At 34.7% G+C, this 26,581-nt stretch overlaps 1 protein-coding gene across 2 annotated transcripts in view; it reads left to right on the top strand.

Moving 5' to 3' along the window:
- Positions 1–26,581, top strand: part of LOC145291924 (serine incorporator 5-like) — a 317,833-nt gene that overhangs the window by 238,616 nt on the left and 52,636 nt on the right. For both annotated transcript variants that reach the window (XM_080137782.1, XM_080137781.1), the window contains 4 exons: positions 9,473–9,651; positions 19,016–19,092; positions 19,480–19,573; positions 24,365–24,408. In XM_080137782.1, the coding sequence (XP_079993908.1) occupies positions 9,473–9,651; positions 19,016–19,092; positions 19,480–19,573; positions 24,365–24,408 (394 nt within the window). The remainder of the gene's footprint in view (positions 1–9,472; positions 9,652–19,015; positions 19,093–19,479; positions 19,574–24,364; positions 24,409–26,581) is intronic.

The raw sequence follows: 26,581 nt of genomic DNA, 5'->3' as shown, positions 1-26,581 counted from the left end.
TTGGGTAGTTTTGTTGTACAATATACTCTCAGGAACCGTTCATTACCATTTCTGCTTGTAGACAGAAATGCATTCAGACCTCCCCACTAAAAGTTTGAAATAGTATTTTTTTTTGGTTGGTCTGTCAAGCCTATGTTTCACAGAACATTTTGTCGGTCTGTCAAGCTTACGTTCAAAATAGCATGTTCATTATTTTATTTACTTTTTTTATGCTTAAGTTTAGAAAGTAAATATGCGGAATGGACACATTTTAAAAATAAATTCTTGTAAACATAAATCAGTATAAATTAGTTTTGTTTTTTGATTTTTTGACTAGTTCAATTCTTCTATTAATTGGAGCACAGGGTAGAGTAGGTGCTAGTGTGGAATTAGGAGTGGATAGAGTAAGCTAAAAGAATATTTACCATTACTAGATTCTCCCTTTTAGACATGGTCAAAAGAGTCTCCAATCTAATAGGTCCAACACTATCAGTCAAGTTCCAATCCTTATCCCATTGCTGTAATGCTGCATCCCTGTCCCTGTTTTACAAGTACATTAATGAAATGTTTTCTGATGAACTGATAGCTCTTGTGCCACCCTTGGCATGTATATTCCTGACAAACGGCAAAATCCCACTCCATCACTGTTAAGGTCCCAGATGCTGAAAATACTTCTACTCTAATTGTTTCTTCCCTTGAACTGCTAGACTTTGAAATTCCCTCCCTGTTTCTTGCTTCCCTGACTGTACTAACATGTAAAAATTTAAATGTAACATGAACACTTGTTGCTCTACTCCCCAGTCTCCTGTAGGCATGATCCCAATTAGTAGCTCCTCATGTCCAAGTAACAACACACCTTTGGAATGCAAAAGAGTAAAAAATAAAGTTACTTCTTTCAATAGCATGTGTACATAGTGCGTTGATAAAAGTGAAAACTGGAAATGTTGAGGACAGGTGTTGCATGGAAAGGAATATGAGACTGATAAAATGAATGTGTAATTTGAGTCTTAATGACAGGCTGGTGATCTCGGAAGATTGAATCTGAACAGTATAGAGAGATGTGTACAGAACAATAGACTTTGATAATTTGGTCACATTGAAAGTATGAATCGGAGTTCTTGAGTTTGATGTAAAACAGTTGCGATAACGGATTCAGCTCACAGGTTAAGGAAAATATAGCAGGGAGTGATAAAAATGGACCTGAAAGATAATGATCTGGGTAGAGATAGGATAGTTTGAAAATTTTTTTAAAGCAGTCAAACACATGCTAACAAACGTGAAACTGATGATGATGGTTGCTGTTGTTGCACATTATTCATGATTTTGTTGGTATTCATTTCCCCGATATGTTTCTTTTAAGAATTGTTTCTAGAAAGATAATGGGTACTTACACGAGAGAGCATGTGAAGGTTGCCAACATCCTTAAGTGAAAGTGTTTCTGTAGAATGAACTGTATTTGAACTTGGCACATTCAGGTTGTCAGCCCACGTCGCTAACCACTGAGCTACCATTACCTCCTTGATGGTGGTAGTGGTTGGTGGGTTGGTTGATTTCTCCATTTCGTTTTAGAATCAAATACTCATGAGAAGGGCCAACTTTCACTATGAATGTTGTTAACCTTCATTTTTCCATCTTATAATTACCTGTTAACTACTGTAGCAGTTAAAAAAGAAATTTTCAATTGTTTTATTTTCCAAATTTATTTATTTCATTATTTTATTTTTGGACATCTCTTTATTTTAGTCAATCATCCCATTTCAAATTTTAATTTAAAAAAAAAAAAAAAAAAATTGTGAAAATAAAAATATTAAATGTTCTGAAATAATCAGATCCTGATAGCCTCTGTTAAGATGATGAAACCAAAATCCAGAGGAGCTAACTCCATTTGTTTCAAGCAGTTACCTCTTCCCTTTTACTTCTGTTATGCGAGTTCTTGTGTGGAGATGCGAGAACGGGACAAGACAGACACTAGCAAGTGCCAACAAAAGGATGATTTTGCATCCAGATAAATGAAGATATATTACTTTTGTCCGTGATAGTTGTAAATAATATCAGATTAAAACTTATAGATGTAATTTGTATCGTTCTATGTGTGTTGCCTTCTTGTAAATCAAACGTCTGTCAAGTCATTTCTTTCACTATTTTCTGTTATTCATGTGCTAAACATGCATTTGTCTTGGGGCATGCTTAAAAGAATATTTTCTTTTTTCTCACCTCAAATAAAGCATATTTCTGCTTGGACATAATGGGATACTATTTTGAATCCTTTGTAATAGGGCACTGTGAGGAGTCAAACAGTAAAATGTCTGGTTACATTACATTTAAACTTCTGCAGGTTAGTACAGTTAAAAAAGGAAACGGGGAGGGAATTCCAAAGTCTGGCAGTCCAAGGAAAGAAACTATTAGAGTAGAAGACTTTCTGGCATCTAGAGACCTCAACAATGGAGTGAGATTTTGTTGCTTGTCGGATTAATCAGGAGTATGTATGGTGAGGTGGCACAAGTGCTAAGAGTTCATCAGAGCATATTCTATCAAAGTATTTTTATAGTTTAGATAATCTGTATTTTATTGATCTAAATTATTAATTAGTTAATTAGACAAGTAATTCAAAGACATAAAAAATTAACTAAACATTGACAACTTTCAACCATTATTGGCAACCAGTTTCTAATGTAGGCATTTTGATGGCAATCCAAGAATAAGAGTTCAGGTGCTTGCAAGTTATGTCGAAGCATCACATCAAAAGGTGGCAAATCAGCAAAAACTTTTACAATGACTAATATGTTAAACCATCTTAGAAAGGTTTGTTCGAAAGAAGCAAAAGTTGTAAATAAGAAAAGGAAGCACAATGAATATTCAGGGACAGATATTCCAGGAACAAGCGGTAGCAATTATGAACCTTCAGTGAAACACCAAACTACTATAGAATCAATATTGGCCAAAAAGAAAATTTGGGATATTAATGATCACAGGTTACAAGAGATCCATTATCTGATAAGAGAAATGATTGTTGTTGATATTCAACTATATTCTGTAACATCTGACATTGGATTTAATAGGTTTATTGCAAAACTTTGTTCAAATTACAGCATTCCATCAAAAAAGTACTTCACTACAAAATTTTTGATATATTTACAAAGGTAAAACCAAAATTCAACTGTCTCTTGCTGGAATTAGCATTTCATGAACTACAGACATTTGGACAGTTACAACAGATAATGCTTTTTTTTCCTGAGTTTGACAGGTCATTGGTTTTCAAATGACTTTGAACAGTGCAGAACTGTGCTATTCCCTGGTGTGCACACAGGTGCAAGAATAAGTGAAGAATTGCATAATGTTCTGGATGAGTATAAAATCTTCAATAAAGTTTTCTTAGTCTTGAGAAATTTAGGAACAAATGTGGTTGCTGATGTCAGGGAATGTGATTTGAAATAACTACATTGTAACTCTGGCTGTAAAGACAACCATTACATCTAACAGAAATACAGTTTCTCACTTTAATCGCTTTCTATTAGGATTAGTAAATTAACTGAAATACAGGATCGGCTTATTTTGGGAAAAAATTCATTCAAGATGTGACAATACGGTGGCATTCAACATATGCTGAAAATAAATTAAGAACAATGAAAAGCTTTTGTAATGTGTGCGGTTGATAAGATTTCTACCATAACAACTTACCAATGGGGACTTGTTTAAAAAAATATCCAGTTCTCGAGTCCATTTGAAGAAATCATTCCTGGAAATTTTGCTGTGAGGTTATTTTTCAAAAGCTGTCCAATCTAATTCTAGTATTTCTGATTTTAGCGAAATCTTTTTTAACCTGAATTGTTCAGTAATATCAATGGAAAAAAGATTTCCATCCTATCTGAATGATAAACACTTGTATGCCTACTTTCTTAGACCCATGATTCAACGTATAAATTTTTAAAGATTGGCATAGAACACGTATAGAATTGGATTCTATATCTACTTTCTACTGATAATAATGAAGCAGAATCAGAATACACTACCCTGCTTAGGGTGAAGAAGCACGAACATGTGTAAATTACAACATGGCGACTTTGAAACCAATTGACAAAAAAGTGACTAGAAAAAAATGTCACAAAAGATGCTTTCATCACTCCTAATATAAGACAATAGGAAGTAAAAGTACAATTATTTCTAATTCAATTTCGGCCTTCATTTTTGAGGTGTGAAAAGTGAACATTGCATCATTAATAATAGCAAAATTGCACTGACGGACAATTTTTAAAGTATCATCAAATAAAATGACAGTAAATATGAACATTCAATATAATTCTATACATAATAATTATGCCTATTTCTTTTTTCTTTTTCTTTTTCTTTTTAAACAATTCCAGATGCAACTTCATTATAAGTTGATAAAAATGTTATGTTCAATTTTGGTAGCGAAAATAAAATACCAAATGTCATAAACATATACTAATTTCAAAATCACATATCACAAAACTATTAAAAAATACAGATCTGGAATCTTACATGCCTAATCAATACATACTGTAAAATTTTATATCCAAATATCACCTTTTTACACCATGGACTTCTTACATAGTATCCCCAAGAAAATGTAATTTTATGTAGTGTTTTTCACTTTGTTTATCATAGCGATGTAAGTAAACATACATGTTCAACATCAATTTAATTTTAATAAGAAAGTTGCATGTTATCAATGATAGTTCTTTATACAATTGGTAGTTCTTTGCAATTCTATTGAATTCTTTGCTTGGCACTGATCACATTCCCTCAACGCCTTGTGCAGTCAAACACATACAGAGAAAAAACTTCAGTTGTCCTTCAATACTTGTGGCACAAATCACTTGTTTTGCATAGTTTATTAAATTGTTAGGTGAAAGTACAAACTAGTTAGAAAAACACCCTCTCCTCCACATGTTGAGAAATGGTTTTCCAAAATGTTCTCTGGATAAGTAGTATTGTTTTTCTGTTTCAATATCTTTATTTTTATATTGGCTTTGTTCAAGTTAACGCTGTGATTGTTTACAAATGATTTATTTCCGGTTTGTGGTAACCATTCTGCTTTACGTTGAATGCCCAGAAAAAGTTCCTTCTGATTACTGTTTACCAATTTTGGACTAAGTAAACGAACTTGGCTATTTTTCAGAAAAACAGAATGTTTTTATCAAGTAAGTATTAATCAGAAAGGACTTTTCCATGGCATATATGTGAAGCAGAATGATTTGCACAAACCGGAATTTTTTAATAAGTGATTAGTTAATTATTTTCATATGAGAATTTGCAATGCTACAAAGTTTTCTACCTTAAACACTTACCAGTGGGAACTTGTTCATAAATTGTCCAGTTACTGAGTCCATTTTAAGAAATCACCAAAGAAGCAAGTTACAGGATTTCAACCATATCGATAATACCTAAAATTTTGGCTTTGAGGTTATTTCTTTCAAAGGCTGTCCAATCTAATTCTGATATTTCTGACTTTAGTGGAATCATTCTTACCATTGTTGAACTATTCAATGAATCAACGGAAACAAGATTTTCATCATAAATGATAAAAACTTGCCTACTTTCCAAGATTCAAATTTAAATTTCAAAAGAATGACATGGAAAACACTAAGAATTGGATTCTACATCTTTGACTTTATTGATGAAACAGAATCAGCAGGATAAACTTTGTCAAGCTCTGAGGATCAATGTCAAAGCAAAAGTAAAAATGTATCTCTTTCAAACCTGTTTGATGAATTTGTTTCAAATAAACCTACAGTAATAAATCAAAACCTAGAACAGGTAGAATCTGAGTTAAACCTGAACACAACTAAAACAGAAATACAAGAATCACAATCTAAACCCAAAAGGAATAAATCCCTTATAGTTAAGTGCACAAAAGAAATTGACCATTTTTGTAGCTTTACAATTACTCGCAAGAGGTGATGATCCATTTCAGTGGTAGATGAAGACAGATCTTAACCACTACTGAGTAAACTGGCTTCAAAATATTTACATTGGTGGAGAGTGAGCAGCTCTTTAGTACAGGTTGTAATATGTATATGAACCTATGAGGAACAGGCTGTATCCTATAAACATAGAAAGTCTGTTTCTACATTACAACTAACAAGTATTCAGCTTTAAATACTAAGGTTGCAGCCATCAAGAATAGAAGAGGAAGTAGAGCAACAGTAGGTGAAGAACTTCAGCTTATAGTCATTCACTTAAACAATTACAATTTGTACTTTGTAGTTGGTTTGTAATTTTTTTTTCTTATCTAATTGTTTAATTATATTCATTTAAGAATTGGAAATTGTATTGTGTAATTTTAGTTAATAAAGGTAAAAAGCAATAATAGTGGCCAGACACTTAACAAATATTAACTTAAATTAGCAGTTAATGTGTTAATATGTCAACGCTATCTGATGAGTTACTTCAGTGCAGTAATGAAATGATTTAAATTTAATAGGAAAGAAAAGTAAAATTAATCGGCTGATTAATTGGCAAATCGGCTGATTACTGATTAATCGACAAAGTGACCGATTATGCCAATTACTGATTATCTGCCAATTAATCGGTACACCACTGTCGGTAATATTGAGTGAGTGGGGTAAGTGAGAAAGGCAGAGCACATACAAGAGTTGACAGTGGTTTTCTTGAACTCTATCAACAATTTACTGCCAATATCAATTTTGGGTTAGTTTATATAATTTGTGACATCCACCTGTAAATGCCCATTTTTGGATTTCGCCTTCATCAATGTTGCCCATAGGGTGCTTATTTAGTGATGAGGTAACTTTTTGGACAACCTTTGCAAAGAGACTATTTATCCTGCTTATGACCCAATCACTAGCAATTTCATGTCAGCATCTTCTGAGAGTTTACGTAAACAGTCGGAAGATGTTAAAATAATGCCTGTCTAACAATTAATTACTTGCCCTTTCTTGTGTTAAGAATTACTTTCTATTTAGAAAGCCATTCTTAACATGAGGGTAAAAAAGGAATTTCACGTTGATATTTCTTGTTTTCATGAATTTCACACTTTCGTCTGACAGCTAATTGGTTAATTGCTTCATCATCTTTTGGCTGCTTATATAACCTACTAGAAGATGCCAAGATGAAGTTGCCGGGGATTGGGTCATAAACTGGATTAGTACTTCTAAATATGACATTTTTTTCAATTAAAAAAAAAAAGTCATTATTTATACATACATGTGCGAGGTCTTTAATCACTATGCTGTTTCATGAGTGTACGTCGATCGTCTCGTCTGTTTAACTAGGATGAATAAAACTCTTTCATGCGGCAAGACACAGATATTTGCTGAGTTTCTTTACGGTTTTATTTGGAAAGAATGGACTTAAGAGAGAGACTGATGTTAGTTTATCTAGCTATTCACTTTAACTTAACTTTCTAAATTAACGAAATGAGTGACGCAGACGGACAGCCATTGGAGTAACATTCGCTGTAGATTATAGGTTTTCTTCATTATTGTCCGTGTCTCATTCGCACAGCTTCAACAGAGTGATCTAAAAATCTAACTTTTCTCTCTGCTCAGAAACGTGATGTCATTATTCATTGTCTTTGTTTTGTTTACAGCATTTGACCTGTTGTCCCCTGCCTCAACTTTGTCACCCATCTTTCATTCAACCCTGGCAATGATTCTGTTTTACAGATTTGGGTTATTATGCACCCAGTGTGACCCTTGGCAACATTAACACTAGTTAATCTAATTGCTATTCACTAATATGTAACAAATAGTTCCATGTCAGTTAACCATATTTTGTTTCATCCAGCCAGGTGCATTTCTGTGTACAGGTACTTTTTTATTAAACACTAAAAGTCTTCTGTCTCTTATATACAGTAAAATCAGTTGCTTTGTCATTTCTTTGTCATCAATACCTTTCTTCCTACAATATTTGATTCCATTTGAGAATTTTTTAGATGAAGTTTATTTGTATTATTTGAATTACTATTCTCATTTTAAGTGTTATTTTCACAACATTTTGGTCAATATAACCTTCAGCATTCTTCAGGCGAATCTTGTTGAACTCCGGAATCTTTCAGTCAAACTCAGTTTACTAGGAATTTTAGGCGGAATCCTTTATTTAATCCACAGAGGTAGCATGCTCTCGCTCAGTCAGCCATGACTGAATAGAAATCTGAAGTAATTTGCAGGATCCCCATGTTTGACAGAAAGATTCCGGAGTTCAACAAGATACACCTAAAGTTGGAATATACATTGGACTATTGGGAAAATAACACATAATAGTTGTCCGAAGAATCAAAATAATATCAATATTTGTTTCCAGTTCATCGTTTTTTATTATAGATCGCTGCTGCATGTTAAGAATTAAAAGTAATTTAACTTAATTCTTTCCAGAAAATACTTTGTCCAGGTTGGAATTATTTTCAAATAGCCCTCTTAAAAAAGAGGCATAACTCTGTATTTGTTCATACAGTTAATTTCCTTTGGATGAAAAAAAAAAAAACTAAAGCAAAATACTGGACAATGCTGCGCAGGTATGTTTGGTTGCCTTCAGGTGGTCCCTTTAGTGAATATGAGGTTCTTTTTCTTTAGTGAATATGAGATTCTTTTTCTTTAGTGAATATGAGGTTCTTTTTCTTTAGTGAATATGAGATTCTTTTTCTTTAGTGAATATGAGGTTCTTTTTGTTTAGTGAATATGAGGTTCTTTTTGTTTAGTGAATATGAGGTTCTTTTTGTTTAGTGAATATGAGGTTCTTTTTGTTTAGTGAATATGAGGTTCTTTTTGTTTAGTGAATATGAGGTTCTTTTTGTTTAGTGAATATGAGGTTCTTTTTGTTTAGTGAATATGAGGTTCTTTTTGTTTAGTGAATATGAGGTTCTTTTTGTTTAGTGAATATGAGGTTCTTTTTGTTTAGTGAATATGAGGTTCTTTTTGTTTAGTGAATATGAGGTTCTTTTTGTTTAGTGAATATGGGGTTCTTTTTGTTTAGTGAATATGAGGTTCTTTTTCTTTTCTTTAGTGAATATGAGGTTCTTTTTAAAAAGAACCGAGGAAACCAATAACAACATAGGCAAAATGTTGTGCTATGCTGTGTAACCTTTTTTTTTTTTTTTTTTAGATGAGGATAGATAATTTGGAATATTCAGACCACTGTTCTCATTTTGAATGTTATTCTCACAATGTTTCAGCTGATGTAACCTCTGTAATCTCCAACCTTCAAGTTTATCTTGCCGAACTCTGGAAGCTGAGTGATAGAATGAGAACATTTAATAAAAGGGTTTTGTTCAAAATTCTGTGCAGATTCCCAAGTTTAACAAAATGCACATGTAGAAGGTTGGAGTCTACATCGGCCAAAACTTGAAAATAACACTTATGATGAGTATAGTTATCTGAATAATCCAAAAAATGCACAGCAAGGGCGTTATATTTAGTAATCGCTAAATTAACATTGTTTAAATATTTATCTTGTCTTAATACTTATACAATTGACTTTGCTATTTTCGTCTGATATTTTTTCTGTTTTTCAGGTTTTTTGGTTTAATGAGACTTGCGTCTTCCTGAACGTTGGAGAGAACTGCCACATGTTGACTGGATTTAAAGCCGTCTATCGTATTTGCTTTGGGGTGGCAGCTTTTCATTTTCTACTCTTCTTATTGACACTGGGAGTGTGGAGTAGCAACAATATCAGGGCTGCTATACAAAATGGGTAAGTTGTGATATTCGTTTTGATTCTAGTGTGATGTTATCATTCAAAGTTGGCCAGACTGTGTTAGTTCTACAAATAAAGCGCAGATATACGTATGCAAATTTCCAGCCATGTACGAAGAAAGACTAAAAATAGCGTCTGCACAGACCAGTGATGACGTTCAGCATGTTCGAAACATCAGAGGACAGGCATCACAGAAAACAAGCACGTTCGGAATCCCATATTATTTTATTAAAGAAGAGTGGATTTATTAGTAGGGCTATGACGACAGCATATTCTTTTCATTATTTTGACTCTTAAGTATATATCCAACACAGTTAGACATGGGTAATCAACCGAGAACCACGTTACTCTATCTAAAAAAATGAAAAGAATATGTTGCTGTCACAGCCCTAGTTATTATTCTTGTCATCTGTTCCTTGCGATGTACTCTGCTACATGTTGGGCCCGTGTGTAAATGTGGGTAACGTTACAGTGGGAAAAGATAAAGTTAGTTTGGAAGTCAATTTCTACAAAACCATACAACACATGCTAGCATGTAAAACAGATTTTAAATCGATGTGTCGTAATTGTATTCTTAGTGTCATCTTCATTGAGGATTGAACCTTCAATCTCTAGAAGACGGTCTCTTAGAACTGATTATTACTTTGTTCAATACTAAGAAGCCAATTACAGAATTGTTTTTAGATTTCTACCTAGTCATGACTCATGGAATAAAGGTCAGAGGTTATATCTGTCGAAACGTGAGAATAACATCCAAAATGAGAAGTTTTCATGGCAAATACTCAAATGAGCTTCAATCTATGATTCCACTCCCACAAAACATTCGCAACAAGCACTCATTTAGCTACAACCACTGTCAACAATTTCCCTTACTCTCTATCTGTGCTTAAATCTAAATGCAAATTCCAGAAACAAAGTTTCTTTCCTAGAACTGCCAAACTGCAGAACTTTATATTGTGGAGCTGCTTTCCAGATGACTACAACATGGTCATTTCCAAGTTCAATGTACTTGAATTCTTATTGAGTTGTCTTTTAAAATAATCAAATTATACCTCATTTTCACCACTACCAATCATTACACTGTTATGTCGCTAACCACCCTTATCCTTGAGTAGTCCTCAGGTCCTGATAAGTGGTGATTCCTTTGTAAAAAAAAAAAAAATTTATTCCAAATAATACAAACTAACGAAACTATGAAGCAATATTTATTGTTTGCCTAAATCTGCTTAAAAATATTTTCTCACTAAAATTACACGTTTATCATGATTAAAACTATTTTTATTGTTTCATGCATTTTTTTTGTTTTTCCTATGAATAAAATTTTTCCTCTAAAACAATTTTGCTGGATTCATTATTTAAAAAAAGAAGCAGCAGATGTTTGTCAGTACTCTAGACAGGTGCTGTGTTTCATTCAAAGTCGATGATAAATAAAATTATGGGACAACTCTGCGTGTGTGAGCATGTTTCTCATTTGGAATAGCTTTTTTTTTTTTTTTTTTTTAACAGAAGTCACCAATTATCAAATAATTAGCTGCCCATCATTATCTTGTCCGCTACGAACTGTTGTATGTTGTCTGGGATGGTGTGTGTTCTATGGGAAAAGTTAGCTCAACCTAACCCAGGTAAAGTCAAGGCCAGAAGGCTACTTAAGGATAAAGGTTAATAAGTGTTGGCTAGTTGGTGAGACAACCGTGTAATGATTGATAATGGTGGAAATTAGGTAAAATTTGATTATTTAAGGCGATGACACACCAAGAATTTGTTTACATTGGACTGGGAAACAACTGTTATGGTCAGCTGGAAAGCAGGCGAACAGTTCTAAGAAAAGTTTTGTTTATGGAATTTGCATTTAGATTTAGGTGCTGAAGCTAATGCTTTTTGTGAAAATTTGGCAGAGGAAATCGATCATAGATGAAAATAACGATAGAGCAGAAACAGGTGAAAATCACAAGATCGTCTTTTCTTGCTCACATACAATTATGCCTTGGATGTAGCGGAAGATGCTGAGGACGAACTTGTTACTATAATCAACAGATTTATCATCTTCATTCCTTTAACATATGAAAATTTACAGTTGTGAAACTTTTTTTTTTTTTTTTTTTTTTTTTTTTTTTTTTACACGGTGAAGTCACCATTTATCAAGGCCTGAAAGTCATTCAAGGATAAGGGTTAATGAGTGTAAGATGGTCAACGAGATAACACCGTAATGACCGTTAGTAGTGAAAATTGGGTAGAATTTGATTATTTATGAGGACAGTTCAACAAGATCTTATTTACATTGGATTTGAAAACTACCACGTTGTAGTCAGCTGAGAAGCAGCCATACATTAGAGTTCCACAGTTTTAGTAAATAAACTTTGTTCATAGAATTTTCGTTTGGTTTTAGGCACAGATATTGAGTAGAAACTTTTGTAATAAATATGCATCAAATTATTGCATTTATTTATTACTAGCTGTTCAGCCCAGGTTTGCTCGGGCCCGATGTACTGTTCATAACTTTATGTAGATATTAAAAAGTGTGTATATGTACGGTAATGCCTTTCTATATAATAGGCTTCCTTAACTACCATAGAGAAAAGTTGGTGAGGACCGCAGAGGTCAAATTTTTTTGATCTTTGACCCAAATTTTGACCCCTTAATATTTGTTTTGGGCTCAAATCAAATAAAAATGTTTGACCCATGACCAAGTAACCTATATCTAAAATTATAAATGTTTAGACACAAAATTGGCGGAGGAGTTTAGTAGACTCTGCAATGGTCAACTCTGTCAGCGAAACATTTACCCAAAAACTGATTAAAAAGCTTGCTGCATATTTGAATACTCTTTATGTATAATTTCAAATGTTTATACACAAAATTGGCTGAATAGATTGGTAGAGATCAAAAACCGATTTAAAAGCTTGCCCGATGTCTGAATACCTTTTTAAGTAAAATTTCAAATGTTTAGACTAAAAAGTGGCTGATTTATTTGTTAAACCACAAAGATCATTTTTTTAACTTTGACCCCGATTTTGATCCTTTAACATTTACTGTTTCGGGCTCAAATCAAATTATAAAGTTAGATCCATGTCCAAGGAACCTATATCTAAAATTTCAAGTGTTTGGATTCAAAATTGGCAGAGGAGTTTGGTAGACTTCTCAAAGGTCAAATCATTGAACTCTGACCTCTTAACAATCAAATTTCTGTCCAAAAAGCGATCAAAAAGATTTTCCCAATCTCAATACCCCGTATGTCAAATCTCAAGTCTGTGGACCAAAAATTGACAGTTATTTAGTATTTATTCTAAAAATGAACAAAAAATGTCATTTTGATCTGTATGAGAGAAAATAAAATATTACAGATAAACTCTTTAAAATGTTCCAAAGCAACAGAAATTTGGAGTATTTCTTCAAGTCTAATATTTAAAATTTCATAAAAATTGAAGGGATTTGAATTTTCACAAATGAGTTTCATCTCCACCCCAGATGAAACTAAATTAAACTAGTTATAACTTACATTAACCATCCTTATACCTAGCAGTTGTATTCAAAATTTCATGTGTTAATTAGTTTTAGAGTTTACTTCACACAAACATTTGAATTCAAAATTGTGAAGTAATCGTTTTACATCTGCAATTAATGATATATTTTTCCTTAAACCTAAATATAATTTTATTAATTCAGAGGTGTGTGTGTGTGTGTGTGTGTGTGTGTGTGTGTGTGTGTGTGTGTGTGTGTGTGTGTGTGTGTGAGAGAGAGATAGGGGGGGTTGGGTATCCATGTTTACAAACTGGGAAAATGACTGCATGAATATAGGTTAAGCTGTCTTGTATTTGTAATGTCTAGGCAAGCAAATGTGAGGGTGGGAATCTTGCTAGATTCAACAACTGATGAGTTGTAGATGACATGTATCGGTGAATAATTATATTTAAAAAATACTATACATTATGCTGCTCTTCATTTAGGGGTACCAAATTGGTCAAAGGGAAAATTATTCCCAACTCACATTTAGGTAAAAATGCACTTTCATATAAATAATTGAATTCATTGAAAAAGTATCACAAACAAAAACAAATAAACATTTATATATATATATATATATATATATATATATACACACACACACACACACACACACACACACACACACACACAGTGCTGCCAAAAAGAAAGTCTGCACTTGTTATCTTTTCAAAAATCTCAAATTTAAGCTAAATTGAATGTAACTGTTTAAACAACCTACACCTCATTTGATTCGCTTTTTATTCCTCTATAATTTTACCTTCAATCTTCAGAAGAGTGTGACTTTACAATTGAATTTAATCAAGTACTTTATCCATGGGTTCTTGTGGAATTACTTAGGACTTCTACCTACTTATGGGGCTGAAAGAATGAGAAGATGCTACCCCTGTGAATTAAATAAAAAAATTTCCATGCTGATTTTTTAGTTTGACAAAATGATTCCCAAGTTAGACGAGGTATGCTTTAAAGAACGTGAAAATAACAAGATTAGAATAAGTTGTAAAAATGCAAATACAAATTCCAAACAAGTAAATAATGAAAGGCACTTCTACTGTGGCATTCTTACATTAAAGTTGAATTGTATCCAGGTTACTTTTAGGTTGGCCACTTTATGTATAGAAGAGTTTAGTTATCTCACTCTGCAAGAACTCTGATACCAGGGTCGGAAAGTGGGATTGAGATGTCAGTGCCCACGAGGAAGGGCACCCTGATTTGCAAAAAGTGCCTGGGCAGACCTATTGGCATTACTTGGTAAGTGCGCCAAAGAGAGAAAACAAGGCCTGACAGGATGGACCTTCTAGAACTGCACAGAACTAAACTTCCACCACAAAATCAAAGGGACCAGGGCATTACAAGAATGGTGTAATCTGTTGATTTTGGATGTATAGAAAGATAAGTAAAAAAAATAAAAATTTTAACTGATTTCGGTGGATCGTTCTGTAATTCATATATCAACATCTGTCACTGATGATGTAATCATTTAATATGCAAAAGAGTGATACCATGATAGACATAAGCAGGTGTTCCAGAAACATTCACAATAGCTATTGTCTTTTCTTTTTGTTTGTTTGATTTTTATGGAAATTGCTCTAGACAAGGCATGAAGCTATTTAAGGAGCTAACAAGAATGAAAAATGATTATCACAAAAACAGGAAATGCCTATTGACTTTAGTCTTGAAAAGATCAAGGTTGTACATAGAAGGAAAACAGTCAGCAGGAAGAGTTCCACAAGCTTGCGGTTCTTTGAAAGAAGTTACTGAAATAAGCTGTATTATGATGAGGTATCAAAACGGCGAAATAATGAAAACCACTAGACCAATGAGTCAACAACAAGCAAGCTGGAACAAAGGAAGCAGAGAATAGCTCAGATCATTCTGAAGAGAGAAAGGTGCAGAAAAGAAGGGTGACCAATCAAATTGCAGATACATTTAGCCTTAAATAATCCCAAAACAGGTTCATATGCTGTAAAATGGACCAAGACAAATTATATGCACTAACAAAGCCATCATTTGCCGATTGTTGCCATATCTGGATTGAAATAATGTGTCTGTCAGGACCATCATTGTCGTTTGGTTGAATTCAGCTCATCTCAATTTGATCTAAATCTCAACTTGATCTAAATCTCTGCCAAGCTTTCACTCCTTAGATCTACATCAATCTGGTCCAAACTGAACTCTGACTCTTAAATATATTTTGTTTCAACATGAAATATCAAAGTTTGGTCCTAGTTTCAGTCACTTCTAACTAGTCGGAGGAAACCTGTATTCTCAGCCGCTTTCAGCTTATTACCTGGAAACTGATCACCAACTGTCAGGCACCATCCAGTCTAGAGAATTCAAGATTTTGGCAGCCACTTTTTATCGTCTTCATTCACTCTTGATCTGTTTCCCTTTTTTGTCCCCTGACAAAAGAGAGGTTGGACCTAGTAATTCACTCCTCTTTGTCTGTTCATTTGTTCACACTTTTCTCAATCACATCTTGGATTTTTTTAAATTTTACACAAACATTAGTCATGGTGAATGTAAATTTTTGCTAGAATGGATTTTCCAGGATAACTCTGGTTGCCCTTCCCCAGGGACTATTATAGGGGTAAAATTGTCCCTAAATCCATTTATTTGTTTGCACTTTTCTCAATAATCACGCCTTTTTTTTTTTTTTAATTTTGCACAATCATTAGTCATGGTGAAAGTAAATTATTCACTCGTCAAGGAGGGCCCCGCATGCTCAGCTTGTTAATCATTTCTTCATATCTTCTAGGGTTTTAGTTTTTGGTGCGGAGGGGTTTCCTAGTACCATGTGCAGTCTTTTTCATGACTTTTTGATCCTTTTTTTTTCTTCATCGAATGATGGGGATGAATTTTCTGTAAAAAAAAATAAATTAAAAAAAAAAAAAAAAAAAGTGATATCACTTTATTACACAGATCATTTGTCACCTAAAACTTACTAGAATGAATTTTCAAGGTTACATTATGTTCTAAACTGAACATTCAAGAAAATGTAATTAAAATATTGCCTAGGCAACATCTTGCATGATATACACGGAAACAGATATGCTCAAATGTTCAGGATTTCTTAATTTTTATGATGTCTATTTGTCGTTCACATTACAACAAAACTTGCAGATATAAGCTTCAAAATCTTAAATTTCTGGATGATTTCACATGGAATTACCTTGTTTTTGTTTTGTTTTGTTTTGTTTTTTTTCAACTTAGAAACTACTAAAGATGCATTTCCAAAACTTGCATATTCTGATTCAGTATCACTCCGAGAGGGTTATGGGCAAAAAGTGCTTTAATATTCTATCACTTTGGGTCACCAGGTGCAATAGAGCACATATGAGTACAGTGGAAATATCAGCAGCAGCAAAGGATAACCAGCATGTGAAGAGATTAACAGCAGCAGTTGAAAAACTGTATGCAAATTAGGAAGTGTGGGCGAGAAGGAACAAAAAAAGGAAAAAATGCAACATGTGCTCAGAGAGAAACAAAGTGGACATTTAAGAAAATGGACATGTAAATCGAAGGCAAGAAATGGCTGGCTGCAGCCAGTGTGAGGGTTTCTTTCTTTTTTTTTTTTTTTTTTTTACATAGGCATCACCACATTATCAAGGCCAAGAGGCCACTCAAGGATAAGGGTTAAAGAGTGTACAGTAGAAATTGGACAATATAGTAATCATTAGTAATGAAAATTTGGTAAATTTGATAACTTATATGGAACGGCTCATCAAGAACTTATTTACGTTCGACTTGAAGACAACCATATTGTAATCAGCCGGAAAGCAGGAAAACGGAAGACAATTCCACAGGCGTGCAGTTCTAAGAAAGAAGCTTTGTTCATGGAATCTACGTTTAGGTTTAGGCACAGATAAAGAGGGGGGGGGAATTATTGATAGTGTTTACAGCTAGATAAGTGTTTCTTGTGAAAGTTTGGCGAGGGGTAGGACCATAGATTGAAGCTCAGTCGAACACTTTCCATGAAAATAACGATACATCAGAGACAAACTCGCAACATCTCTTCTGTGAGATAGAGGTTGCAAGGAAGAGAAAAGGACATCTCCTACGAGGCTACAAAGTCTATTTTGAACTCTATCAAGGCAGGAAAAGTCCTTTCTAGCAGCTCCTGCCCAGATGTGGCAACAGTAGTCCATCCTTGGACGTACCTGGCTCTTATATAGATAGAGAATAGCATCAGCAGTGAGATATTTACCGGATCGATAGAAAGTTCCCACCATTTTTCTAGCGGCCTTGGCAACAGATTTGATGTACATGTTCCATTTAAGATCAGGAGTAATGGTCAGGCCCAGAAGCTTGTCAAAACTTGAGAGCTCCTGAAGACGAGAGCCACTCATTTCAATTGATGCCAGATGTGGATCAGAATGTTGATGATGTAAAGAGAGAAGCTTGGTTTTAGATGCATTAAAAGTAACCAGCCACTCCTTTCCCCATTGTACTACGTGCTCAAGATCAGAGGAGAGAGAATTGGAGAGAACTTGGTCGTTTACTGTCTTAGATGTGCTACCATAAATGGTAGTGTCGTCAGCATAAATGTCTACAAATGATGTAAGGATGTGATTTGGAAGATCATTAATGTAGATCAGGAAAAAAGTTGGGCCCAGGATGGACCCCTGAGGGACACCGACATTAAGGAGAATAGTTTCCCATCTCCCTGGAAAATTTCATCAGTATGCCCTGTATTTAAGAATTCAGATGATCGCTCATCCCCCTCTCAGTACAGGCCAATAAGTCTCCTGTGCGTCATGAGTAAGTTGCTGGAATCTGTGTTAAATACCGAAGTAATCAACCATCTCAACAAAAATAACCTTAGTGACCCTCAATATTGTTTCCGTTCTGCTAGATCTACAGCAGATGTGCTTAAGTTATATCTCATAGGATTAGCAAATCTCTCGACGGAGGCAACCTTTCTAGGGCAATTGCTTTTGACATATCTACGGCCTTTGATAGGGTATGGCATAAAGGTTTACTTCATAAGATCTCTAGCTATGGTATAGCTGGAAATGTCTTCTAAATTATTAAATCATTTCTTTCTGATAGGTTCTTAAGAGTAGTAGTTGAGGGGAAAAAATCAGAAGCTCACAGTATTAATGAGATTGGAGAGGAAATGTACACTAGGCGAGATGGATGATGGCGAGAAACTTTTAAGTGATGTTGAAACAATTATGACGTGTTAGAAAAAAAAAAAAAACTTCTGTTACAAAAGAAAAAATACAGACCCGGATGTTATTTCCTTTTGTTAAAAAGTATAACGTCCATATTACACTTTAAACAACAAGGCAAATTGACACTGGGGGGTAAGGGGGTTACTGTGAATTAGCAACCATGCCTACAGGAACACTTTAAGTAGGGAGTTGAGCAGCAAGGTGTCTGTTCACATTACACTTAAATTTCTGTCTTAAAGAAGCAGGATACATGGAGCAAATTCTAAAATCTAAACGCTTGAAGGCATGGGATTTTGCTGCTTGTCAGATTAGTTGGGGTTATTTATGTCAAGGAGTGGCATCAATGCTACAAGTTTGTCAGAGCATATTTGACTAAAGTACTAGTAAGTCAATCACAGATGTAACATTGCAGTGATGGGAAGGGGCTTGAAGCTTGGTTGACAGTGTGGCATCTATTAAATTGGAAACTTCTTTTTGGACCCAGTCCAATAGTCAATAGTGGTTGATGCACTGGCCCATATGTGGCAATGTTACTCCATTTTTATTTTTATTTATTTGTAACCCTTTTCTTTTCTTATCCATGTCCGTGGGTAATGCCTGCTAGTTTACATTAAAATGCATTCATTTAGTCATTTTTTTTTTTTTTTTTTTTTTTTTCATCTTTAAAATATTTTTATTTTCAGGTTATGGTTTTATAAATTTTTAATTCTCTGCGGTTTTTGCGGCGGGGCTTTCTTCTTACCCGACACATTTAATCTGTGTAAGTAATTATTTTTCATTTTCTTCTATACAAGACATATTCAACTTTCTCTTATTTATTTCTAAGAGTGCTCAATATCACGGATAGAACACATGAATATGAGTTTTTTTCTATAAATACTATTACCGGTATGCATTCTTCAGAATTATCTGATCTATTTCCTGATTCCTTTGTTCCATCTCATTTAATTTGTTGGTCTAGTGGTCTTCATCAATTCACTTTTTGATACTCCATTGTAATACAGCTTCCTATTCCAGTTGCTTCTTTCCAAAAAAAAGTACAAAATTAAATTTTGTATATGCAGTTAAAATCGAAAATAGATTCTTTGAATCTTGTCTTCATTAATGGAAAACTGCTGACATACAATTTAATCTTTTTTCCCCCCAGACTGGATGTATGTTGGTATGGCCGGCGGATTCATTTTCATCCTTCTTCAATTGATACTTTTAGTCGACTTTACTTATGATTGGAACGCAAAAATGTAAGCATTTTATTTCTTTGATTTTTTTTTTTTTTTTTTTTTTTTTTTTTTATCTGAAAGTTGGAAAGGAGGGGAGGTTGTTCAATTTAGAAAATTAGAAAGAGCCGGTTTGGAGTCAGCAATTTTTGCAAGAATTAACAGTTGGAGTCCAGTTTAAGAACTGGAGTTTGATTACACTCTCAAAATTTTAAAAACAAATTTTTTTAAATGAAATTATCTTGTGTAAATGCATTTTCTTTAATTTTTTATACTTTTTTATTTTCTTAAGGAGTTGGGAATCAGGAGTTTATTTTATTTTTTTATTTTTTTTCGGCTGCATAAGTGAAGTTTTTGAAAATTAACCTCAGAGTTGGAATTTAAGAAAAGGATGGAGAAGGGGAGGGGGGAAAACTAAGGAACATGGTTGGGGTCAGTAATTTTTTTTTCATTTTTTGCCTTTGATTTCCCTCTTATGACAGTTCTCTCTGAAAACTTAATTGTTAATTTTGCAGTGAAGATTAAGACTTCAAACGATTCATGAAGGAAGTAAGGGAGTTTGATGACTTTTGCTTCATCAAAGAACGACGACTTGTCTCTTTTTCTAGCCCCCATATGCACACTGGTCGTGTGGTCGTAATGCGGCCACAATAAAAATTTTTCTGAATTTTTGAAATGAGGATTGGTTATTGGTATTATTATTCATCGGACTACTGTTCTCATCTTGAGTGTGATTTTCACAACGTTTTGGTCAATGTAACCTCCGACCTTCTACAGGTGTATCTTGTCAAACACGGGAATGTTTCTGTCAAACTCAAAAATTTGGACAGAATTTTGAGTGGAACCCTTTATTTACTTCATGGGGGTAGCGTGCTCTTGTTCCATCAGCCATGACGGGGTAGAGGTCCTGAATAATTCGCAAATGAATTTTTTCAGTCGCCCCACACTGAGGATTGAACCTTCAGCCTTTAGGAGAATATCACTTTTACAATTGATGTTTTCCCAGTATTCTAACCACTGTACCATGATTCCTTGTGTACATTTGCAAATTACTTAGGACCTCTACTCCGTCATGGCTGATGGAACAAAAGCACACTACCCCTATGAAGTAAATAAAGGGTTCTGCTTAAAATTCCTTCCAAATTCCAGAGTTCGATAGAAACATTCCAGAGTTCAACAAGATACACCTGAAGAAGGTCGGAGGTTACATCGACCAAAATGTTGTGAGATGAGGACTGTAGTCCAATGAATAATAATACAAACACGATAAAAATGTTCAGCTGTTTCTTTCTGGAGAAGAAATTTTTCGAAGACTCTCATAGATTTTTTTTTGGTAATATGTAGACACAGTAGCTTAGAAAGAAAATGGTCGCTGAGTTCTTAGAATGCGTCCAAGGAGTCTTGTAAATGATGTTTATAATAATGATTTCATGCGGACTGAAGAAATAACAATATTCCAACTTGTCATGAATCTAACAATTTCAAAATGATTCAACGGATTGCCAAGCATTAGTTAGTCACTTCTTGATGGTGTGAAATTTGTAATGTACCATGCACATTGAACCGTTATTTGGAATCGATTGATGGTTAGAGATGTAAATGTTTAAATGGATTTGGTTGTTCAATGCAAAAGAAGGCTCTATAACCTGCACGAGAGAAGAACAGATGTACATAAATCTAAGACAATGGCAGAAAATGACTTCCAGACCATAATGGAATAGAGCCGTAAATGGATGGTAACATTTAATGCTAGTAAGACTAAGCTGCTCTCCTTTAACAATTACAAGACGCCTCTCCAACCACTGATATCCATGACATATAACACCCTACCTGAGAATTCTTCCTTCGAACTCCTCGGCTTAACATTCACAGGCAATATGAACTGGAACAAATACATTGAGTACATTGCGAAGAAGGTGGGTGCTCTCTATCAAGCTAGAAGACTGTTCACACCTGAGAGTATCCTACACCTCTAAAAGGTTACCATTCATCCATGCATGGAGTATTGTTGCCACATCTGGGCTTGTGCATCTACCACTAGTCTCTCCCTCTTGGATAGGGTTCAAAATGTCTTCAATCTAATAGGTTCCATTTTGTTAACTAAGCTCCAACTCCTGTCCCATTGCCGCAGTGTTGCATCTCTGCACCTGTTTTACAAATATTGTTATGGAATGTGCTCTGAACTTGTTGCGCTTGTGCCTTGTGCCCCTTTGATGTACATAGTCCTGACAAACCCACTTAGCAACAAAATCGCACCCCTTCACTGTTGAAGTCCCTAAATGCCAGAAAGCTTTCTACTCTAATAGCTTCTTCCCTCGAACAGCTAGACTTTGGAATTCACTTCCTGCTAAGTGCTTCTCTGACTGTACTGATACACAGAAGTTTAAAAGTGATGTAAACCAACATCCTAATCTTTCCTACACATCGTCCCAATTAGTAGCCCTTACATCCATGTGGTAATGTGTCTTGTTAGTGGTGAACGTGAGTGAAAAAAAAGAAACTGTTTTGAGCAAAGCAAACTTTCCTTATAAACAATTATTTTTATAATTTAAATGTGAAGCAAGGATTTCTTTCAATTTCAGTTTTTACATAAAACTCAAACTCGATGGTCATTTTCTTTCTAGACCGTTTTGTCTACACGTTACCTCATAGTGGATGGTGTATGACTTATTTCTAACTGTTCTTTCTGGTAAACACGTTTCAAGGATTTGATATTTAGGTTTTTACAGATGGTCACACTTGTGTGTGTTCAAGAGAAATTGTATGTATGCAGCCTTTATCAGTGTGTAAATATGCTGCTGGTTTTAGTGTGTGGATGTGTGTGTGCGTGAGAGGAGTAATCGTTTGCTTCCTCTGGTCTCAAAGGACAGGGAAAAAAAAGAGATGTAATGTCGTACTGGCTAACTGGAAATCAAATTCAATACAAAAAATCTTTTTTGTGCGAACCAAACTTTCCATACAAACAATTATCTTTATAATTTATGTGTGGAGTAAGGATTTTTTTTTTTTATTATTATTATTACATTTTCACCCCAAACAAGGCACATTGCCACTTTGGTGTAGGGGGCTACTATCAGGGGAAACAACTACTGAGGTACTATGTAGGGATTTGGGCAGCAAGATGTTGGTTGACGTTGCACTTGAACTTCTGCATGTCAGTACAGTTGGGGAAGCAGTGACCTGGAATGGAATTCCAAAGTCTAGCAGTTTTGGGGAAGAAACTACCGGAGTAGAAAGATCTTTTACATCTAGGGATCTCTACAGTGTGGGGGTGGGATTTTGCAACTTGTCGGGTCTGTCGAGGGTGTTCACGTCGTGGGGGCACAAGTGCTTGCAGTTCATCAGAGCATTCACCATTAAAATACTTGTAGAACAGGCAGAGGGATGCAACGTTTCGTCGATGGGACAGAGGCTGAAGCTTAGATGCCAGTTTAGGGCCTATCAGATTTGCGACTCTCTTTTGAACCCTGTCAAGGAGCGAGAGACTAGTAGCCGATGCACCAGCCCAAATATGACAGCAATACTCCATAAATGGGCGAATGGTTGCCTTATAGAGGTACAGGATACTTTCGGGTGTTAGTAGTTTTCTAGTACGGTAGAGAGAGCCCACCTTCCTCGCAGTGGCCCTGGCAATGCCCTCGATGTAATTGTTCCAACTCAGGTTTCCTGTGAACGTTAGGCCAAAGAGCTTGAAAGACGTACTCTCAGATAAAGAGTCGTTGGCCATTGCTATAGGTGGTAGAGAACGTTTCTTGTAATTATTGAATGAAACCAGTTTAGTCATGGCGGCATTGAACGTGACCATCCATTTTTGTCCCCATTTCACTACTGATTGGAGGTCATCCTCTAGTGTTTCTGCCATTACTTTAGATATATGTTCATTTGTTTTCCTATCGTGCCTGCTATAGAGTGTGGTGTCATCAGCATATATACCCATCTCAGAGGCAATTTTGTCGGAGGTCATTTATGAATATCAGGAACAGTAGAGGTCCAAGGATAGATCCCTGGGGCACTCCCGCATTTATATCATTGTTTAGATGTACGACCATCGAGGACAAACTGGATTTTTCTCTTATCTAAGAAGGATTTAATTATATTAAGTATTCTACCAGTGATACCGTATGATCTAATCTTCCTGAGGAGACCCTCATGCCATACCCTGTCAAAAGCCTTAGATATATCTAGAGCTACTGCTCTGCCCTCTCCCGCTTTGTCCAGTGAATGTTATAGGTATATGCGCTCAGAGATTACAGTGAGGATGTCTGCTGTGGAACGGGCTTGTCTAAATTCATATTGTTGGTCGGTCAGAAGTTTAGCATCTGTAAGGTGCTGGACTAGAGCATGGTTAATTAAGGTCTCAAATATTTTGGCAAAAAGTGGGAGGAGGCTAATAGGGCGATAATTTACTGGGTCAGTTCTTTCGCCAGAATTCTTGAATACTGGTACCACAGAAGCAGTTTTCCAACAGCCCGGAAAGCAAGATTCATTAAGGCATTTGTTGTAGAGATTGGAGAGAACTGAAGCTACTTCGGCTGAGCACTTTTTTAATAGCACAGCTGGGATGAGATCGGGTCCACATGCTTTTGAAGTGTCAAGGTTTTTTATGATAGCATGCACCTGAGCAGGGGTGATTTTCAGATCGTCTAGCATGGCTTCTGTCCGCATAGGAAACTGAGGTAGAGGGTGGTTCTTTTAGTTTCATGTTTTACTTAAAACGTAAACTGAGCAGCCATTTTCTTTATAGACCACTTTTTCTCTATTGTAATATTAAATAAAAAAATATATGAAAGCAATCATTTATTTTTTTTCTTTAAGGGTTTTTAATAAAGATGGTGAAACAAACAAATGTGGACTTGCTGGTAAGTTGGGATCAGTGAGTAATGCAATCTATTTTTTATTTATTTATTTTTTTTTTAACGTCTTTATTGCCAACATGCAAATATTTATCAATCTACTAATATCAAGAATTTTTATTTTATCTTTTCATTTAAAAATTAAAACACTTTTATCTCTTTGGAATTTTGGCTAAGATGAAAGTGTGGTTGGATTTTTTGTCGATCAGGATCTGATCGCATTCTTTTAGAACAAATTAGAGTTAATATCAGATGTGATAGAAAGAAATTACATTCTATGGCTTTTTGAAAAATCGATGCAAGTAGTAAACTTGTGTATATGCACACAATTCCTAATCCTGTCAGACCCCACCGCTTCAGGTAGTTTTCTAGCCTCTTTGCTCGTCAAGTGAATGACTTCCCTTCTCACTTGCCAATAGAAAGCCTCCACGATGCCCACTTTCCATTTCAATTTTTTCCTCTCCAGCCTCTCTCAAATTTCATTCATCTTGCAAGGATATCACCAGATCTCAAAACTTCACTTTTTTTCTTTTCACATTTAGATCTCACTCCCATTTAGATTGGCCTGCTTGTTTTCAATTCAAACAAGAAAATAGTAGGCAGTCTATTATTTAGAAAGGATCAGAAGGGTCTTACAAACCAAATTTTTTATTCTTTTCCCCTCCCTCCACGATTTTCACCAATGAAATGATTGTATATAGCCACATTTATTTACAGTAATTTTTTTATACTTAGTGCAAATAAATATTTCCAAGTTTAGTATCTGTTCTCAATAACATCAACACTTGATGTAATTATTTTTATGTAATTATCTCCCTTGAAAATGAAATGCTAAAATGGTGTTTAAAACACATCTTTAATCTCTATCTCTTCTCTACTATGCTATAAAAGGAACGTTATCTGTGTATGTGTGTTCGTTCCTTATGGACTCGAAGACGGCTCAACTGATAAGGGCACATCCAAAATGCATATTTTTTTAAAGCACAATTGCACCATGATACTTTACTTTTTCATTTTAAGCTTATATTCAAGCTATTATCACCACACAAGCAGTAAAGCCAGATATATCAAATCAATAATAGGTTCTTTGGTATGACAGGAGCACGTTCGAAATGAATGTTTCTGTTTAGAGCACAATTGAAGCATGATACTTGACCTTTGCAATTTAAATTTTAATTAAAGTCCTTGTATAAAATAATTTTATAGAATCAACAGTAAGTTCTCTACAGTGCAATGTAAAATACAATGTATTATGAACTAAGTCACTGTGGGGAGGCGTGTGAAGTTTCTTCCCTGTGCTCCACGATTGGTCCCCAACTAGAGCAGGCAATCAATTGAAAGATAGGCGATTTCACCGATTTTGATGAGAATAAAAATATGGGAGTGTGAAACATTTGTTGACCATTCTGCAATCTTGGACAATGTCGGGTGTCTCTGCTAGTTAAGTTAAATGAACTTTGTTCCATCCAAGAATGACTTCCTGTCTCATCCTCCCACATGCGCACTCATTGTTTGTTTGTTTTTTTTTGTTTTTTTGTTTTTCTTTGTTTTTTGTAGTGATTCTCCGGGTTCACTCCAATATGTAAAACTGCTCACAAAAAGAAAATAAACAAAATAGACATAAAATGTTTACTAGGTAATTATAATAGTACACCCAAAATTACAAATTTATTCAGTATTTTTATTTTTGAAAAAGAAAAACCTTAATTTAGTGAAATCGCTCAGCAGCCATTTTACTGCTTTCAATTAGGTTAATGGCCAACAGACATAGCTCAAACTTTAATTCAAGCAAGAAAAAAGTCTCTCCCCACTCCACATGTTAAGAATAGCTTTCTAAATTTGCACAAAGATTTATTTTTTAAAAACAAAAATACTGGATGAATTTATATAAATTTTGGCATAGTTTTTTTTTTAAACCTAACAAGTAAGAATAAAGATGTTCCTCAATTTTCTATTTTAGATATTGAGGTTAATCTGAAGAAGCACCCTTTTTAAAATTTTGACTCTTGCTTACCAAGATCGATATTCTAATAATTAAATATTTTTCAAATTTAAAATGGGTTTTTACTATTTATCATGGGCACAACATCCAGGTTTTCATTTTTTGCATTGCTCTCTCTCCATAAACCAGGGGATCCCCAGATCAAGCAATTCATATTTATTTGAGCCTATTTTGTTG

This window comes from Euprymna scolopes, chromosome 13, assembly GCF_053919585.1.
Source record: "Euprymna scolopes isolate OS-2025 chromosome 13, ASM5391958v1, whole genome shotgun sequence".
Lineage (NCBI taxonomy): Eukaryota > Metazoa > Mollusca > Cephalopoda > Sepiida > Sepiolidae > Euprymna > Euprymna scolopes.
Note: the sequence above shows the minus strand (reverse complement) of the source record. Positions and strands in the feature narration are given on the sequence as shown.